Consider the following 19,710-nt stretch of genomic DNA (forward strand, 5'->3'; position numbering starts at 1 on the left):
ATTATTAGTTCTAGCTATTCTTTAATAGCTTAAACTTTCTCTTAGTTCGGTACGAGTCCTTTCGAAGATATAATATAGCCTAGAAATTTAATACTATTCTTATAGAATTCGTATTTAGATAGCTTAAGTAGAATTTTATTTTCCTTTAGCTTTTCTATTACCTTCTTTATATACTCTACGTATTCCTCGTAAGTTTTTAAGAAGATTAGGATATCGTCGAGATAGATAAGGACGAATATATCTAAATATTCTCTTAGAGCGTTATTTATAAATTCTTAGAATATTAATAGTATATTAGTAAGTCTAAAAGGTATAACTAGAAATTCGTAGATCTTCTATCTTATTCGAAATATCGTTTTCTATTCTTTTCCGTTAACTATTCTAATTAGATAATAGGCGTTTCTAGTATTTAACGCTATAAACTATACGGCGCTTAAGAAGCGATTCTATAGCTTATTCTATCGGAAAATAGAATAATAGTCCTTAATAGTTTTATTATTAAGTAGTTTATAGTTAATATATAGTTATAGTAATCTATTCTTCTTTATTACGAAGAGTATACTATAGAATATAGATCTATACTTTCCTACCTTTAGTTAGCTTCTTCTTATTAAGCCCTTTACTTCTAGTTTCTCGATATAGTTCTTTAAGAAGTCTTCCTCTTTTTTCGAGAGTAACTTTAACTATTCCTTATAGTTAAGTACTTTTCCTTCTTTTATAGGTATTTAATAATCTTAAGGCTAGTATTCTAGAAGTACTACCTTACCTTCCTTTTCTATAAATAGTTCTTTATATTTTATATATTTTAAAGGTAGCTCTTTAATATTAGCTTAGGCTAATATTCTACTTCTCGATCGTATCTATATCGCCTTTACGAAGGAAACCTTTAAAGATAATTAATCTTCTATTTTTATTTCGTAACTATAATTCGAAAATTCGAGTTCTCTTATTTTCTAGTTTATCTAGGGATTATATTTTTCTAGCTACCTTATTTTTAATATAGCGTTATATTTTATCGCTATTATATCTAGGGTTATTCTTTCCTAATAAGTTTCTATTAGTAGTTCGACTTATCGTAGTTCTTTTCTTATCTATTCGTCCTTAAACTCTATTAGCGATTCGTTTACTATTATAAGTCGGTATAGTTCTATCTTTACTTTTATATAGTCTTTTAACCTTTACGCTACGTAGTATAAAATATAATTCTTATTTACTTCGAAGTCTATTATAAGTCGTATAGAGAGGTTCTATAGAACGATTATAAGGACTATATATTCCGCTTTTCCTCTATTTAGCTTATATAGAGTCTAAGGCTATTACCGTAAGTAACCTAGCCTTAATAGGTTATTTCCTTATCGTTTTTTAAATATACGTATAGTCTTAGCTCTACTATATAAGTACGTTCGTTATACTTATTTATTAATTAATATATTATCTTACTAATCGGAATCCGAAGTTAATTAAAACTTATATTCTATAGGTATTAATATAGCTTAAAGTACTATTAGTAGCTTCTTTCCGCGTAGCTAAAATAATCGAATAGATACGTCGAGTCTACTCGTCTATCGATATAAGATATATCTTCTTTCTTATCCTCCTATATTATATATAAGTTTCGTATCGTTAGTATTTCTATTCCCTAGATTTTCTTCGCGTCTTTCTAGTCGAGATTTACTATAATCTATTCGTAAGTTAGACCTTATATATATATATATACTATTAGCGCTTAATTATATTCGTAATCTTAGTAAAATAATATATTAATTTCGTTCTATTATTCTTATAGTTTTATTCTAGAATTATAATAAATATAAAGGTATCTTTCGGTCTCGCTAGTATATTCTATATATTTACTATATTTCTAGTACTTTATTATAATCTTAATCTAGTTTCTCGTAACCTTAGCTACGTAATATTTTTCTTCTTCTTCTAACGATACTTCGGAATCCTTATTTAATTCTTTAGCGTTTACTTCTTTCTATTCTTCTTCTTTATTATTTAGGTATATTAATTATACTTATACTCCTTCGATTATCTATACTAATAGGTTATATCGTACTACTTAGTCTTCTACTATATTATACGAATAGTAAGAAGCTACCGCTAGATATTCTAGATTATAGTATTCGTTTAGGCTAATCGGTCTTCGAGTTAATTACCTTAGTCCGCTAGAATAGAATATTAATTTCTTAATATCGTTTTTAATACTTACCTAGTAGTAGTTAGTAATAAATACTATAAGATAATATTTCGATACTATTATCTCGTTTTCTTTTTCTTTTAATACTACGTCGTTAGGGTAGATATACGTTATTCTCTATAGTCTTACTTTCTCGTATTTATTTAACTACTATTATAATTCTTCTAATTAGTTATTATTTTCTCCTTTTCTAAATAGGAAAGGGAATACGTAGTCTATATAATCGTATATATAGCTATTTTCTTTATCTTCGTATTTATTCTAGATATATTTATAGATTATTATATAGATTCTTTTTTTCTTCGATTATCCTAGAGAATTATACTATATTCCGGAGTTCTTCGCTAGTTCTACTACCTAGTAGTAGATTCGAATAATTATTAAGTCGAGCTTATTTAGTATAATCTTATTCGCGGGTCCTTTTTCTATTATAGATATATTATAGTAGGGCGGTAGTAGCGTTACCGTCCTATAACTAAATAGTTTCTACTTAAGCTAAACTAGCTATTCTTCTATATAGGTTACTTCTTTATCGAGTCCTTTAAAGGTTATAAAGTAAGCCTCTCCGTTATACGTATTATACGTATATTTAGCTTATAAGGAGTATTCCTAGTTATTATATTTCTAAATCTATATATATTTTTATTCTTTCCTAGGAGTAGCGCCTAGATTATATCGGTATAGAGTTTCTCCTTTCCTTCTATCCTAAAAATATATATAGAATTTCGTAGAGTTCTTATATTATCGTAATATCTTATCTATTAGTATTTATTCGTCTTCTTCTCGCTAGAGTCTTAGTTAGTATAGTTCTTCGTCTTCCGTATACGTATAGATATATCTATACTACTAATATCCTCGGGTTCGGTACTTATAGATTAACGTCGTTCTAAATATTTTCTACGTTATTCTTCTATCGGATACTATAACTTCGTTAACTATCTTCTAGAACCTTATTCTAATTATCGTATAGTTATCTATATTTATAAGTATCGTTTCTTTTTCGAAATTAGCTATTATTATAGCTAGGGTTTCCTAGACTCTCTATTTTTATTTCCGAGGTTTTATACTTCCTTCCTCTCTATATAGAAACTACTATTTTTCGATCTTTAAAGCTAAATAGAGCGAATAGTTATTCTCGTAATAGAAATACTATAATTCTTAAGCGTATCTTATAGTATTTCTTCTCGTATTATATATTACTTCGCTTAGCTACTCTTTCTTTAGAAGTTCGTCGAACTTTTCTTTCTTCTAAGTCTTATACTTAGATTCTTTAGGCTTTCTAGTCTAATACTTTAATTAGAATCCTTCTTTTAATAGCTTAGTATCTAACTTACTTAACCCTCGAGGATTATTCGATTCCTAGTAGTCCTTTTATACTAGTTTATTCTTACCTTCGATAGATCTTTAGGTTTCTTTAATAGTATCGGCCTTTTTCGCTATTAAGCCGTCTATACTACCGCTCTATATATTTATTATATATAGTTCTCGAGCGCCTTTCTTTTCTAGGTAATCGCGTATATAGTATTCGAGCTTACTATATTCGTAGTATAGGTTTTCCTTTCTTTATCTTTCTTTCTTCCGATCTCGTCCGTCTATAGCCTTTCGCCCTATATATCGGCCTCTATCTAGGCCTATTCGTCGGGTATTATAACGTTCTATAGCGTCTAGGTCTATAGAGTTTCTATAGTCTCGTAGGCGCCTCGTATTAGCTCGAGGAGAATATCGATACTCCCGATACTCTCGTCTTCCTAAGCTCCTCCTTTTATTATCTTCTATACGTAGTTCGTATAGTCGATTATTAAGTTTAATAGCTTTATCTACTATATCTTTATATATTTCCGGGCGCTCTATTATTTCCTTCCTAACTTCCTTCTTTAATCTATTATAGAATATATCCTTAAAGATATTATCGTTCGTATATTCTAGTTTCTTTACTAGCTTCTTAAACTCCAAATAATAATTAACTATAGATTCTATTTATTTAAGAGTATATATAGTACGAGAAGCTATCGTAGCTTTATTAACCATACTATAGATCTATTTAATTATTATTTCGAACTATATAAAGTTCCTAAAGTATACCTTAGTTTCGTCGTCGGGGTTAGAGGACTCGAGATAGTCGTCCTATACTAGTTTAAACTAATAGAACGCCGCCCCCTTAAGGTATATTACTATAAATATAACCTTATCTTCTACTTTAGTATACTTAGCTAGATTAAGCTTAAAGGTAGTCTTAAGTTATATAAGAAAATATTCTAGCTTCTCCCTATTCCTATAGAATAGTTCTACCTTAATACTATCCCGAGATATATTAGTAAATCTTAGTACGTTAACTATATCTACGTCGGAGTCTTCGTCGGAACTACTATCTTAAACGATATTAGTCTTTAAAGAATTATTTAAGGCTATAAGTAGACGTACGCTAGGTAGTAGGGATCTAAGTCGAGATAATCCTACATTAAATATCTAATACTAATTAAGTAGTAGTTAAAGTATTATAATCCGAGCTATAAGTAGTTCTAACTAAGGTAGGGTTCCTTAATAGAATAGGTACTAGAGTGTTAACTAGGATAATAAAGGGAATACTTTATTCGTCGGACTATATTCTAAAATATAGGTATAGGATTACTAACGAAGTTAACTACGAACTATACTATCTAGGTAAAGGAGCGTATATATATAATACTAGTAGCTCTCTTAGATCTCGTAGCTCCCCTAGATCTCTTGAGATCCTATGGGATCTAGGGGATCCAGGAGATCTAGCCTTCCCTAGTCACGTAACTTAGCCTCGTTCTCCATCGGCTAACTTCCCCCCTAGGTAGGTGCCTTAATTCCCTTAGCGACCTTTTAAGTGACCTAGTTCGTAATAATAATATTTATAGTTATAGTAGCTACCTCTATACTACTTCGTGCTAGTAGCTGCCTTAGTAATAGGTAATCTAGATCTAGCTAAAGGAAGGGCTAGGGTAGATGAACTAAGTTAAGTATATAAAGTAGGATAACCTACCCCGACTCTTCCGCTCGTGTATAGAGATCGCGAATTTAAGGAGTAAAATTAGGTAAAGCTAATATAATATGTTGCGGCCCTCGACGATATATATATAATTCCTCCTAGCCTGAAGATTAAGACTTTCAATCCTAAAATAGTAAAAACCTTTAGTAAGTGTCAGGCAATAGGTCCGTAAGCCCTTGAGGATCGCTCAAAAAGACTAGAATCTCGCACGAAGTGTGAAGTATTCTCGGACCTATTAGTTATATGCTTGCTAGGAAGCCGCCTAGGACATTCCTAACAGTAAGTAATATAGCCTTTCTAGAGGTAGAAGATCCTTTAGGTTTTTGTATAGTAGAGCCTCTAAGTTGGACTAACCACTACATCGAGGCAGGATTGATTGGTGAAGCAGGGTCGAGAGAGGTAGGCCGGAGTTGTGTCGACAACGTAGTGCTTAGAGAACATCGGGGCAGGATCAAGGATTTTAATACTAGATGCCCGTAGAATCTAGTTTTCATCGTACTTTTATATTCTATACTGGTTGAACAGCGTCGTAATCGAGAGTGTAGTAGCCCCTCAACCCACGAAGGCTACAGTCATAATATCTAAGGGACGCCTATCAGAACGGAATATTACTCGTAGAATAACGGTTGATGGTGCGAAGGACTCGCGTTTTCGACGACGTCGACCGCTGCTTTGCGAGTCTCCTGCACCTGTAGCTTAACTCGTCAGCCACAGGCCGACGGACCCCTCTGCCCGACCTCAGCACTCTCTAGCTCTTCTCCCCTCCCCTTCCCTGCATTCTAGTTTCTCGTCCTCGTCAGCAACCTCTACCTTCTCACTCTACCCTTCGGCCTCTACGTATCCTATACAGCAGAATCTTTACACTATAACCTAGAAGCCTAGAGTTAGTCACCTAGCATTCGCGAGCTATAATAGTTGTGCCCTCTATGAGGGTTCTTAAACCCTCCTCACCCCCTCGTAATTGCACCTGACACCCTCCCTTCTTCCTTCTCACCCCTCATACTATCGGAGTTGTATGTACCTCGACCAGTATCTCCCCAGGCTACCCTTGCCGCCACTAGACACCGCGACCGCCCTCTCTTCCTCTAGATAGCCCACGACGGAGTTTGGATCCGAGCACGTTGACGTATTGAGTGGTTCCGAGACATCTAGCTCCGTGAAGTCGGTTTGCGGCGATGCGGTCGCCACGGACTTAACTTCCGATCTCGACTCGCTCTCTTAGGGCGACGGTAAGTCTATAATCGAACAGGACGATCTACTCCAGCGGAGGGCGTTCCACAAATCTAAAGGGCGAGGGTAGGTCACGGTGGAAAGCCTAGTCCTAATCGCTAGTGGAGCGGGTAGTAGACTTCTAGCGGTAGTACGTCTCTCCTCCCTTAGCCCCTACTATATCACTACCGATCCTAACCTAATGGCCTCTTATAGCTTTTATGGTAGAATCCGCTAGGAGTACGTAGAGTTCCTCTAGGCCTGCGAGGTTCAGACGATGAAGACATACCTCGAATGGCGGGTGAAAAACTGGCGTGTTAAAAAGGAGAGCACAATCAAGAGTTATTGGAAGCGGCTAAGTTGTGCATGCATCGACTATGCAGGCCGCCGAATGGATAATGGCACGGAGTTGGACGTCCGCGATGTGTGGTGACCTGATCCGTGATCCGAGTTGGCAGTCCATCGGCTAACCAGCAGTCTCAAGCGGATTCCCACGTACTTGGCCCCGACGTCCCACTTGGAACATCCGGGAGTCAGTCATGTCGTCCCTTGCTTTTCCTCATTGCAACTTGACCATCATCGAGGGGGACTGACCCGATCTTGGTTGTCCCTGCACCCAAGTGCGTCTAACTGAGTAAAGCCTTGCCGCCATTCCTTCTCTAAGCTCGAAGACCCAACCACATCAATGACATGTTTTAAGGATCAGGCCAAGATCATGCTTTCCTATGGGCAGATTCCACATCTCGATTGTGGTTTCTATTCTATCCAACGACGAAGGTACACGTCGAAAACATGAAGTGCATACCATGTCCGTTGGTGGGCGAGAGCTTTAGCTAGCTAAAGATGGATCATCTTTAATCATGTCCATATGCAAGCAGCGACCACTCGGATCAGTTCGAACTCGGATTCATGATCACCGAGAGCCATATTCAACGGGCCAGAAGTACGACAGTTGGGTTAGTAACTCTGGTAGATCAAGCACCAAGTGCCCTCTTAGGGCTGACGCGTCGTTAAGCTTCAGCATTTCTCCAGATCCGGCGTACCCAGCCTAAGCCCTCAAGGCCAAGATCCGTTTCCATAGATCAAATCAGAAAGCCCATCAAGACGCCAATCTAAAATCCAACCTCTTGTTCCCCTTGTCAGTCGTAGTCGCCAGGTAATGAATCCTCTCCTTTCGAGACATGCTGCCCCAAACCCGATCGCGGTAATTATTCTTGCGAACATAGTAGACCGATGCAGATCTGAACTTGACTTGCAATGGAACATAAAGCCACAAGTGTGTCTGTTCGCACACTCATCGTGTAAGCATGACAAGCCTCCTTAGCCGTCCGATTGACACGCTCGAGAATTGAGCTTGATTCCTAACGGTCTGAAATCTAAGAAACTGCTTGATACAAGCCACGCTTTCTCTGATGAAGGGTGATTTGGTCTTGGGCTTCTTGCTGGAGAGACTGGCCGTATTTCTCACTGGAGAGGAAGAAGCACTGAAGATAAGTTAGTCAGCCATTACCTAAGCAAGGCTCGGAATACCTAGCTCGGAATGTCGCCATCTCCTATCACGGTACCGCGGGGAAGTGGTCTTTCGGTACCGAAGCAGCACTTCGGCTCGGGACTCTATTCTCTGTCAAAGCGTTATCTCTTCCCCATAGTCTGGGAGATCCAGATGGGCCTCTACACACTATCTTATCGGTGGTCAGCGATGCTTAACGTCTCAGGGTCGATATTCCTGTATCGCTCTACCCCGGACTGCTTGATAGAGAGAGCTGAAGGTGGGTCAGATTTTATATAACATTCAGATTGCACCCTCACCGTTCAATACAGCATCACCAACCGGACTCAGAGCTCTACACACTCACAAGTCACATTTCAAAATCTATGCTATCACATACAGAAGCGATGGCTGCTCCTGTCGTTGAAGAGAACGAATTATCAAGCAAGATCCCTGGGACCGTTCACCTCGTTGATCTGCATCACACTCTTCACACTCGACATGCTGAAGGAGGGGATATTGTTCTCGATCCCACACCTTCAAACGATCCAAACGATCCACTTAACTGGACGCCGAGAAGGAAGCTCCTCTCTAGTCTTTGTGCCAATCTGTGAGAATGGGCCAGTGCTCGACGAAAGGGACTCGACTGACACTTTGGTGCAGGTATACATGGTTCACGGGCGTTGCCGTTTCGACGGTATATTCGGTTCTCGTACCTATCTCGAAAGCTACTGGTGTCAACGTTACAACCTTGAATCAGGGTACAGGCTACATGTTTCTGTTTCTGGGGTTCGTCTACCTATATCACTCGGTTTTGTCTGAAACTAAGTACTGATGCACCCGACACAGCTGGAGTCTGCTTTTCTGGCAGCCGTTCGCGCTCAGGTACGGCAAGCGCCCAACTTTTCTCATCTCGGTCTTGGGAGCTATCGTAAGTTGGTTCAGTATCTCGTTCAGGGGTTTGGCTAATGGAACTGCAGGGGACTAGCTTGTGGAGGTAGGATCTTTATTCCTCGTTTAATGCATTACCTGGACATGTTTCCTAACATTTATCAAGCCCTTATGTCCGCAGTGACGGAGAGTGGATTGCACGATGCATCGTTATGGGCTTCTTTATTGCGCCCATCGAAGCACTACCAGAGATATCCGTCACGGATGTAGTAAGTACCGGCCTGTAAAACGTACCCGAGGGCCTTGGGAAACTAACTTGCCACCCTATAGTACTTCACTCATCAACGTGGTACCTGGATGGGCGTTTACGCCTTCAGCCTTGCTGGTAGTAATTACTTTACCCCTGTAATCTGTGGTTTCATCGCAGACAAGCAGGGTTGGGCGTGGGTATTCTACTGGGCAGCCACATTCAACGGCGCCACCTTCATCTTCCTGTTCCTCTTCCAAGAAGAGACGAATTACACACGCAAGACGGTCGGCATCGTTGAGGATGCCTCACCTTCGCCAGGCGACAGTGGCATCATCTCAACGGATCCAGAGAAGAGTCCGAACTTTGCACGCGCACAAGTAACTCGATCAAGGATCCAGGAAGGCGAAGTTCATAGCAACGAGAAGTCTTTTGTCCAAAAGCTTTCCGTGTGGACCCCGACTCCTGGTCCGAACATGTTTCAGCGCGCTTTGCAGAGTCTCAAATACCTCTCGTGGCCAGTCATTTTCTACGGCGGCTTCTCTTACGGGTCCGGCTTGATCTGGTTCAACATCACCAACGCTACCGCATCAGTCATTCTGTCCGGCCCGCCCTATAACTTCACGTCTTCAATGGTCGGCCTCAGCTACCTTTCATGCTGTATCGGCGTGATTGTCGGCAGCTTCATCTCAGGAAGACTGAGTGACTGGTTGACCATCAAGCTCGCAAGGCGAAACAATGGCTTCATGGAGGCCGAGCATCGCCTGTGGCCATTTGTTCTCTGCGTTATCCTGATCCCTTGTGCATCAATTCTCTGGGGCGTCGGGGCTTCCTATTCAATCCACTGGATTGGCCTTGTGGTTGCGATGGGTATATTGGCTTTAACCACGACCATGGGTGTGTCGTTGAGTGTCAATTATCTCATTGACAGCTATCACGACATCAGTACAGACGCTCTTGTGACGGTGATTCTGGTCCGCAACACGATGTCTTTTGCGGTTAGTTATGGGTGAGTCACTTTACCCCTACCCTCTCTTTACCTCCGATTGAGAGGAGACTCGGTTACTAATCTATCCTAGCATTACTCCGTGGGTGAATAATCTTGGGGTCCGGAACTGCTTCATCTCCACCGCCTTTATTAGAATGACTACCTCATCGATATTCTTCTTGATGATTTGGCGCGGAAAGAAACTCCGGGCTCGAAGCGCGACCGACTATTGGAAGCTCGTCGAGACTGCTCGTGAGAGCGCCTCAGCTTTGAAGTGAACATCATCACGTTCCTCCTCGGACAGGAAAGGATGGTTTGAACGGAGGGAGCAAGGGAGAATCTGGACATAGTTCGTCTTCAATGGTATTTCAGATAGTGCTTCAATTTCACAGGACCAAGTGTTGCTCGCCTCAGGCTTTCGCGACGTCGTGCACAAAACAATTACAATACAGAGTAACCCTTATCATTCCGTACCATCATAGGACGGGTCGGCGTTGGCCCACGAGAAGGCATGCAACCACTCTTCACCCTCAAGATCCGTCCCAAACCCAAGATTCGGTGTACGGTAGTTCGCCATGATTCCCTCCCAATCAATGTTGGTTTCAGGAGGTAGCTGAGAAACGGGCAACGTAGAATTCGGTTCCTGGGCTTCTTTGATGAGGACCTCGGCACGTGCACTCAGGCTTTTGCAGAGCCTGTGGACGGCCTTGACATGCGAAAAGTGTGGCGAAAGCGCTTCTGCGGGGCCCAGCAGTCTCTCCAGCTGCCCGTGCGCCGATATGGCCTTGAGGATCGACCCTGTCGCGGCTGCTGATCGGGCCTCGCGGGCGAACTCGATGGCAGCCGCTGTCAGGGCCGTGGTGGTGCTCAGATGACATTGGCGGATCGTGCTGTGCACCACCATGGCTTCGAAGGTGGTGAGAATGTTGGATGCTGCTTCGGAGCACAGCTTGGCCGCACTTTCATCGTGGCTGGTTCGGTGGAAGGCCAATACGACCCGATTGTAGATGAGACGGAGTTGGCAAGACCACGCGTCATGGGTGGGAAGTATGCGCATAGCCACAGCTGATAATTGACGTTCTGTGGCTGATGTGGTCAGGTGGGCGGGTCTGCCTCGCGGCGCCCGGAGACTGAGGATGTCCAAGGATACCATGGAGATGTCGCCCAGGATTGAACAGAAGTAACCATTTACCGTGTGATCGTCCGAGTCGTCCATGTTCTTGAAGTCGTCGTCCTCGAGAACGCCCACATCGAAATCATCGATGCGTATCAGACTGGGCCTACCGTACTCCAGCGCCAACATGACTTCACTGTACAACAAAGTCCACCATATCTTTTTGTATTTCCGGTCGAAACGACGCCGGTTGGGGGCACGTACCGGAGCGAGGCGGTGCGGTGCAGCCCCATTCCGAAGGCAATGCGCACAGCGCTGCCAACCCAGTAGTACGCGTTGGAGGCCACAGTATCCGAACTCTCCACGTACCATGACATCAAGAGCGCAGCCTGGATCAGATCGACGCGGTCGTGCTCATGTCTGAGATCGAACAAAGTCTTGGCCCTCTTGTAGAGGACGGCCGTCGTGGTCTCACGAGATGCAGCGACCTGAGGATGGTCCGTGATGCGAGCTGCTGCAAGAAGCATCGCCTGGAAGACTATGAGGGGAGGCGGATTGTCGGCGTCTTCGTATCTCCGTCGAAAATTGGCTTGGTCAATGATCGGGAAGCCTGGATGGATATCTGCAAAGTATGTCTCTACTAAGGCATCTAGGACATGGCGGACGGGAGAACTGCTGAGGTCGCTCAAGGCCTCGTCCGATAGGTAGTGATGGATCGAGGGCCCGGGAGCCGGTTTCCACGATAGTTCATCCCGAATCGCAGGACAGGGATAGAACAAACAACCGCTACCAGGAAGTTCATGATCTCGCACAAGATGATGAAGATTAGCAACCTCGGTACCAATGTATACATCTCGAAACGTCCCCTTCTCCTCGAACGCGTCCCATTTAGAGGAGAGAACCCCGGCCTCGAAGAAACGGGATAGATTTCCACTATCATAAGTCGGAGAGTCATCGAGAGAAGGAGCTGTGACGTCGGCTTTGACGTCTCGATCGTTATCGTTTCGCGGCACCAGATGCGCAGTAGCATTGGGAGTGCTGGCTGGCAGAACTTCTTGTCGTCGTCGAATCTTGGGAGACTTGACTTGGTTTGGATGCGGTCTGGAATGCTTTGCTCAGTCTTGACGCCCTCCATGTGAAAGAGATGAAGGCGATTTACCTGCATCTGATTCCCGCTCGCTTGCATGAAGTACAGCCTGTGCCCTCGGTGACGTCGCAGCGAACTTTACGCTTTCGACAATCCCAACAAGATGTGTTCAGTCGCCGCCGCAGAGTACCCCGTTCGCTATCTTGTCTACCGGGTCGCACGAGCGTGCCTTCTCCATGACTGCCCAGTAGCGAATTCATGGAGAGATATTCTTTGCGTTGGACGTACCAGTGGTGAGCAGGACTTCCCAGCACGTTTTTGACTCACTTCCTCGCCAAAGTGGTGGTCCGTAGCGAGGATCACTTGAGCGAAGCTTTGGGGCCTTGTGGTATGAATATACTCGACTTAAGTTTATCCCAAATAGCAAGTACACTTGGTTGTGTTCGCTCGGAGTGGAAAAAGGTGTAGGCACTTAGGTAAATAATGAAAGTAACTCTTGAAAGTCATGGTGGTAAAACCCGCCAAGGAATGCCCGGTCGACTGGCAAGCCCCCCTCCTGTTGCTAACGAGACCCTACACTCCGACGTATTTACACTATAGGATTACTAGTGCGCCGTACTAAGGAGATGCGTGGCTGGTAGTTCCACTCAAGTTACTACCTTGCAGAGATTTTCACAGGTTATTGATGTCAAGGACGCGTTATTTGTTTCATTTGATGCAGAATCGGGTGTTCTAGATCGACTTGCTAGCGATTATATATAGAGAAGAGAACAAGAGCCATAGAATAGAAAACAGAGACAACTTTGGCATCCATGAGCTGCGTCTTGTAGGGCATTTCCTCCCCCTACTACATAAACTGGCGCCAAGCCTTCAACACCTCCCAATACGACCCCCGGGCCTGTATCAGGAGGGTTGACTCCAACGACTACGACGGATACCATGGAATCCTCCTTACTCACCAAACAATGCATGAACAATACTGTCAAAATTGATAGATGGTGAATTGGCGATCTCGCTATTGCCAGTGTCCTATCAACTATCGATGTCCGAATTTGAGCTTAAAATCATCGAGGCGCCCTCTCTATGAGACTGCTAAACATCATCCGCGCAACGACTCACTTTGGAGAGTCGAAGACTGAGGTTGATTTCTCGTTTACTCTGGACGATATACTTTCCACTCTCGGAAGCGTTGATCAAAGCTCTGGCAAATGGCCTGGATTCAGCACTTGATCGATAACTTCAGAAACGCTGACTAGTTCTTCATCTCTACAATTCCTGCCGACGATCTGGATGGTCATCGGCTGAGTCTTCCAAAGCTCGGGATCATCTGGTCGAGTAACGTTAGCTTCAGAGACTTCCATCTAAAGTATGTCACTTACAGATCTCCCAGTTGGGTTTGTCGAACGGATTGTCACGCGGCTTGTAGCTCATATCTTTGGCATCTTTTGTCGGATCCACTCTGAACGACTTCAACGGTAAAATGATTGAGGGATAGTCTATGAGGTTCCAGATCGTCGTGTAACCCCACCATAGAGGAAAGTCATGGGGCGATCCAACCAATGGTGCCGAAGGAGCGATGATGCAGTCCATCGGCTGTCCTGTTTCGCTCTCTTCCAACGTGGCGTTCCAAGCATCGACAAAGGCCTGTTTGTGGGCGGCTTGGTTTCTGTGACATTCACTGATCTCCGAGATCGTGCGCTCGCGCACGTCGAAGACTTCAAGGTAGTGTCGGAATTGAGCAATCATGGGCTCGCCAGATGTCGCCAGAGCCGCCATGGTCTCATTAGCTCCATTTTGGAAATAGAGCTTCCATGTGATGAGCGCAGCCTCCCAAAGATCTATTGGGGGCTTGAACTCTATGACTTGATGTCCAGCTGCCCGCAAGTTGATCGCAACCTCTCTGAGAGCGCGGGCGACCGGTGGATGTGGGTCTACAATGCCGTCTGTTGAAAGTATACCAATCGTGAGTTTTGCTTTTGGAAGTGTCTCCTTCCAGAATCCTGAAATGCACGTTGGCTCGTACGGCAGGGTTGGGTGTGTCAAGATCAACTTGAGAAGAAGCTTCAGATCGCTCATGCTGTGACTGATTGGACCACACGATGCCTTGATCGAGACTTGACCCATTCTTTGTGATACCAGTCCCGTCCGAGGAACCCTTTCAGATGATGGCCGCATGCCATAGAGACCGTTGAAAGCCGCCGGGGCACGAATGCTACCTCCAATATCCGAGGCCAGCGGCGCACAAGGAGCTCCATGCATGGCGACTAGAGCGCCGTCGCCACCAGAAGAGCCACCGGGCCCGAATTTCGAGTTATATGGATTGAGTGTTCGGCCCCAGAGGGGACTAACCGTCTCCAGAGCCATGCCGGTTTGTGGCATTGTGGTTCTTGCAAAGATTATCGCTCCTGCATCCTTCATCACCTGGACAAGGGAGGCATCGTCCTCTGCGGGCTCGCTATCATACCATGCGGCACAGCCATTTGTCGTTCTTTTGCCTTTGACGGCATAAGTGTCTTTGATTGCGATTGGAAGCCCATGCAGAGGCCCCCGAGGTTTTTGGGTCTCGGAGTATTCAGCATCCAACAAGTTGGCCGACTCAATCGCCTCCTCTGGGAAAAAGTCTGTCAGGCAGTTGATGAGTTGCTGGGCAATAGCCGCCCGAGCACAGAATGCTTCCATCAACTCGGCTGCACTCAATGTCCCCGTGTGTAGCATGGGTAGCAACTCAGAAGCTGTCAAATGAGTCAAACTCACTTGCCTTGGGGTTAAGATGCCACAATCAAGGGCGGCACGCTGGTAGTCCGTGTCTGGTGGCTCAAACGTGGCGGGCAACTTCCATCTCGTGGGAATGCTGTCGGATAGAACTTGTCTCGCCCGTAGCGCTGTGTGTTTCCAAGATGGAACCTCACAGCCAGATTTTCTAGCGACATCGACAGAATAATCGACAGCTGACATGATGATAGATTTTGCTAAAAATCCTTCTTGATCTTAGATGAGCTCTAGTGGTGATGGATGGTTCCAATACTGGCTTTCTTCAATACCATGTGTTTCTTACGTCGGTCCAATGGAGGTACACCCAGGGCTACCATACGACACAGAGCTTCAACACTGATATAGTACTTTATCTTTATCATACCGTGACCTAAGTAGTCTCAGCGTCTGTGGTGGGGTGGTCTGGTATCTCAACTTTCAAGACGTGGGGCCTCGGTACCGAAGTTTTCGAGAGTGCCGAGATTACATTATTCATATTGACATCGGTACCGAAGGTCTCGCAGCTTGCAGTGCCGACGTTCTATGCTGACTTCCGAGACAAGTTTCGCACCAAAGATAGCATCGGTACTCAACCCCGTCTACCACGATCCATTGCTTGGTGGTGGTCGCCGTCATGAGGTTAGCTCCAGACTCCGTTATCGTATCATCGACCGCTGTAAGTGCTTACTCAATGCCGTCGGATCTGGACCGTTTGGCTGGAGCACGGTGCTGTCAGTAGAACCCTAGTATGGAGATCGCACAAGCCACACGTAGGCGAACGAGCTGTCAGGGGGTTTGCGCGTAAGTTATGCCTTGCAGTGTTCCTTTCTTCTACGCTTACCAATTGTCGGCATTTGATAATGTGAACTTCTTCACTTGCGAATGTATAAGTTGTCTTCAACGACGACTTGAGATTCTAGTCTTACTGCACACACTGATTTACAGAGGAGCTTATTTTTCCAAATCGAAGAACGATACTACTCACTCAGTAAGATGGGCTCCGAGCGCTATCCCGTCCAGCAGAGAGGAATTTACCGCAATTTGCCAGTCTTCGATCCAGCGGTCAAGGGGCTGACAGCCATTGTCACCGGTGCCAATGGGATATCCGGCTTTCATACGATGAGGGTACTCCTCCAGAGCCCCGAACGATGGTCAAAAGTCTACGCATTATCCCGCCGACCACCACCCAAAGCAATGATGGCTTTGCTTCCAGAGCCACAGCGGTCTCGAGTCGAGCATATAGCGGTAGACTTTCTGGACGAACCATCAAAAATCGCTCAGGCGTTGAAATCGGTCACGGCAGACTATATCTTCTTTTACTCGTACTTACAACCCACACCACCGCCGGGTGCTGCAGTGTGGTCGAATGCCGAGGAGCTGCTTAAAGTCAACACTGCCCTTCTTGACAATTTCCTCCAAGCTTTGTCACTGTCCAAGATCATTCCCAAGCGTTTTCTCCTACAAACAGGAGCGAAACATTACGGCGTTCATATTGGCCGTACTCGAAGTCCTGCTGTGGAATCCGACCCTGACTTGACCCATCTGGAGCCTAATTTCTACTATCCTCAGGAGAAATCGCTTTATGAATTCTGCAGGGCCAACAACACTTCGTGGAATGTTATAAGACCAGCTTGGGTCCTTGGCGCTGTCAACAACGCTCAAATGAATGCCCTACTACCGGTCGCATTTTATGCGGCCGTTCAGGCAGAGAAAAGAGAGCCTCTTCGTTTTCCTTCTGATTGGGATGTGTGGCAACACGAGGGCCATCATTCGTCCGCCATGCTCACAGGGTATCTCTCTGAGTGGGCGGCCCTTGAAGATAAATGTCGCAATCAAGCATTCAATTCTCAGGATACTGGTGCTCTCACATGGGATCGGCTCTATGAGGAGCTAGTTCGCTGGTTCGACGTCAAGAAAGGCGTTGCTCCACCGGAAGAGGACAACACAAGGTTGAGCGTTTTCGAAGGTAAAGCCGGCAAAGATACACCCATGGGGTACGTACATCTTCTCAATCTATCCATCTTGTTTACCATGGCTGATATATGACTAGATACGGTCCTCCACTGCTTTGGCGTAGTGGCTTCACACTGGTAGATTGGGCGTCTGAACCTGAGAATAAGGAGGCATGGCAACGGCTCATGGCCAAGTCGGGTGGTCAACTTACCAACAACCCACACGATGACCCGTTGGCAAACTTTGCTTTCGGAGACGCTGCATTCCGAAAAATCAGCAGCTTGTGCATGAACAAGGCAAGACTGTTTGGCTGGACGGGCTTCGCGGACACAAGAGAGGTCTTGTTTGAGATGTACTCTGAGATGGCTGAACTGGGTGTTCTCCCTCGGATGAAGGTCGACAAAGCCAGACCCTTGATCTGAAGATGATATAACAGCAAGCCAAGGGCTTTTCGGCGATGAAGCCGATGTGAATAGCATGAAGAATTAGATTGAAAAATGATGGCTCGAGCGGGTTTACATACGAATAGGGCTTAAGGGAATCCTGCTTATACTTTGAATCCATCATTCGGTATACCATATGTGCTGTCTCTGCCATAGAATTACGTGTTGTAAAGATATATTGCGTTCTATATTGCCGTACCAGAGTGTCTCAATTACTTCTGGCTTCGATAATGCCTCGCGAGAGAACAGTCCGAGACATGACTGATCTCTCACTTTTTCCCCTGAAAGCAATGAGACTAGGGCGGCATCACTATTTACCCCGACTAGACCGGATGAGTACAGGGCGGCATCTCCATTACCCTAGATAGAGTGTATCGCTTGGCGTTGCTGGCTGCGGCATGCGGACTTCAACTTCATTCGCCTTTGACAGTTGCGATTCTGTAATTCATCTCAGACTCACCGACCTCATCACCAGCACTCGACGGTGTAGAACATATCTCTACTACCCTTTTCGGACACAGGTACCGTTGTTCTGGCGGAAAGCATCCCTTCATGCCTCAAAGTGTTTGATTGTGCATGGCGACAGCGCAATGAATCGTTCTCGGGATCCTCCTCATGATCCTTCATCTCTGGTTGCCCGTGTTGGAGGTATTTGGGCTGGTGCAGATCTTCAGTTCAACTTCCAGAATGAAATCGCCTCTCTCCTTGGCCGCGGCAGTCGTTCCTTCCCTGGCGCCCAACCCGTCTCCTTTGCTAGAAAGCGTCTTCAAGAGTTGAAACACCAGGATTATTACGTTTGTGAAAAGACGGATGGCTTGCGCTATTTGATGTATCTCAATGAGGACCAGGGCAAAGGCATCCACTACCTCATCGACCGCAAAAACATTTTGAGTGATCGAATTTCCCCATATCCTCCCTTATGGCATTCTGGCTTTCCTTCACGCTATTAAGTTGCATGATGAAGGAATGATTTCAGGCGCCCTCAAGGAATGGAAGGAAGGAACAGCAGAACATCAGGTGGGATCACATTACTCCGAATTAACATCACCCGCACCAAACCCTGTTTGGACAGAATACGGATCCGGGATGGCACTCCTAGCTGTCCCTGGATTGTAGAAGGTCACGCTATCATTCGTGGATGGCCATGGCAGAATCCCCGTTTGCAGAAATACTTTCGTGAGCTGTGTTGAATATTGATCAGGCACTATATAAAGAAAAACGAGACTGGGTTAGAATCGAACTGGACGAACTTGAAGCAGGGTCTTGGTAAAAGAGTTTGGAGTGCTTACAAAGGAAAGAGACATGATCATCGCCGTGTCTGACAATCAGGTGCGAGTTGGGGAGATCCTCGAAAGCCTCAGTCGTCCATTCGGTCGCGGAGCTAGAATTTCAAGAGCACACTGTCAGAATCATCCGCTCATGCAATCACCACACAGTGCACTTACGCGGAATCAAAATCAGATGTGATGAGAAGCGTTGAGATCTCAGTATGGAGTCGTTTCAAAGGCGCGGTGGCGAAAGGCCACGCGGAACAACCAAGCTAGAAATTATAAGCGATTAGTCGAGCTGTAGGATTGAGGTGGAACCATATACCTCTAGTTGGAAACCCGCGGTTTGACCTATATTATGAGTGTCGTGCTATGTCGAAAAAGTCAGTTCGTCGACGCACGGCTATTATTATCTGCTGTGGGATACTAACAGCCAAAGCGTTGGTGAGTGATTGCTGGAATTCCGAGAAAGTTGCGGTATTTGCTGTGCACCATTAGATCAAGACTCATAAGGACCAACGATTTGTGCGTACGAGAGTCTGCACACTGCAAAATATAAGCAACAACAGCTTCGACTGTCAAATTAGACTGCGGTAATGTATCGAGGAAGTTGATATCCAGTGATAATTGGTAGATTAAGTTGGTGATCAAGGGAAAATCGGGTAACCCTGGGAGCAGTCTATATATCGTCGATTGAATAGTCCATAGAGCATCTACTGACGAAGTACTTGCGATTTCGAGAACCTCTTAGTAAGTCTAAGTACTATTAGAGTCTAAGTCTTTAAGGTATATACTTAGGGTTATAGACTCGCTTTGAGAACACTTCCTTTTCCTTGATCTCGCAATGGACACGTCAAATTATTCTGGTAGAATGCATTTGCTCTCTCCAGGACGTGATTTGCTGCGATTATCCCGTCTTTAGATTGCTGGCTTCGGCTCTATAGATTGATGTTAGCTGCGTACATCGACTACCTGATTGTAGCACTCACAATTCCGTGTGGTACCATTGCATTAAGTACAAAGCGACCCACAGTATCTGGGTAAGTAGCCGCGTATT

At 44.6% G+C, this 19,710-nt stretch overlaps 5 protein-coding genes across 5 annotated transcripts; 3 read left to right on the forward strand and 2 right to left on the reverse strand.

Moving 5' to 3' along the window:
* Positions 1–8,318: 8,318 nt before the first annotated feature.
* Positions 8,319–10,315, forward strand: A1O9_12734 (serine/threonine kinase 16; the record flags this gene model as incomplete). The annotated part of the gene is made up of 7 exons (XM_013398367.1): positions 8,319–8,521; positions 8,575–8,700; positions 8,761–8,842; positions 8,892–8,908; positions 8,969–9,071; positions 9,133–10,058; positions 10,129–10,315. 7 exons carry the CDS (start codon positions 8,319–8,321, stop codon positions 10,313–10,315), a joined length of 1,644 nt encoding a protein of 547 aa, XP_013253821.1.
* Positions 10,316–10,500: 185 nt separating this feature from the next.
* Positions 10,501–12,337, reverse strand: A1O9_12735 (uncharacterized protein; the record flags this gene model as incomplete). Its single annotated transcript, XM_013398368.1, has 3 exons — positions 10,501–11,347; positions 11,416–12,230; positions 12,311–12,337. The coding sequence occupies 3 exons, from the start codon at positions 12,335–12,337 to the stop codon at positions 10,501–10,503; spliced, it is 1,689 nt and encodes a 562-aa protein (XP_013253822.1).
* Positions 12,338–13,609: 1,272 nt separating this feature from the next.
* A1O9_12736 (uncharacterized protein) lies at positions 13,610–15,193 on the reverse strand (the record flags this gene model as incomplete). Its single annotated transcript, XM_013398369.1, has 1 exon — positions 13,610–15,193. The coding sequence occupies one exon, from the start codon at positions 15,191–15,193 to the stop codon at positions 13,610–13,612; it is 1,584 nt and encodes a 527-aa protein (XP_013253823.1).
* A 789-nt stretch (positions 15,194–15,982) lies between these two features.
* On the forward strand, positions 15,983–17,364 carry A1O9_12737 (uncharacterized protein; the record flags this gene model as incomplete). The annotated part of the gene is made up of 2 exons (XM_013398370.1): positions 15,983–16,983; positions 17,040–17,364. 2 exons carry the CDS (start codon positions 15,983–15,985, stop codon positions 17,362–17,364), a joined length of 1,326 nt encoding a protein of 441 aa, XP_013253824.1.
* A 611-nt stretch (positions 17,365–17,975) lies between these two features.
* Positions 17,976–18,335, forward strand: A1O9_12738 (mRNA guanylyltransferase; the record flags this gene model as incomplete). The annotated part of the gene is made up of 1 exon (XM_013398371.1): positions 17,976–18,335. The coding sequence occupies one exon, from the start codon at positions 17,976–17,978 to the stop codon at positions 18,333–18,335; it is 360 nt and encodes a 119-aa protein (XP_013253825.1).
* Between the last annotated feature and the right edge of the window lie 1,375 nt (positions 18,336–19,710).

The sequence above is a fragment of the Exophiala aquamarina genome, assembly GCF_000709125.1.
Source record: "Exophiala aquamarina CBS 119918 chromosome Unknown aczIA-supercont1.26, whole genome shotgun sequence".
NCBI classification, from domain to species: Eukaryota; Fungi; Ascomycota; class Eurotiomycetes; order Chaetothyriales; family Herpotrichiellaceae; genus Exophiala; species Exophiala aquamarina.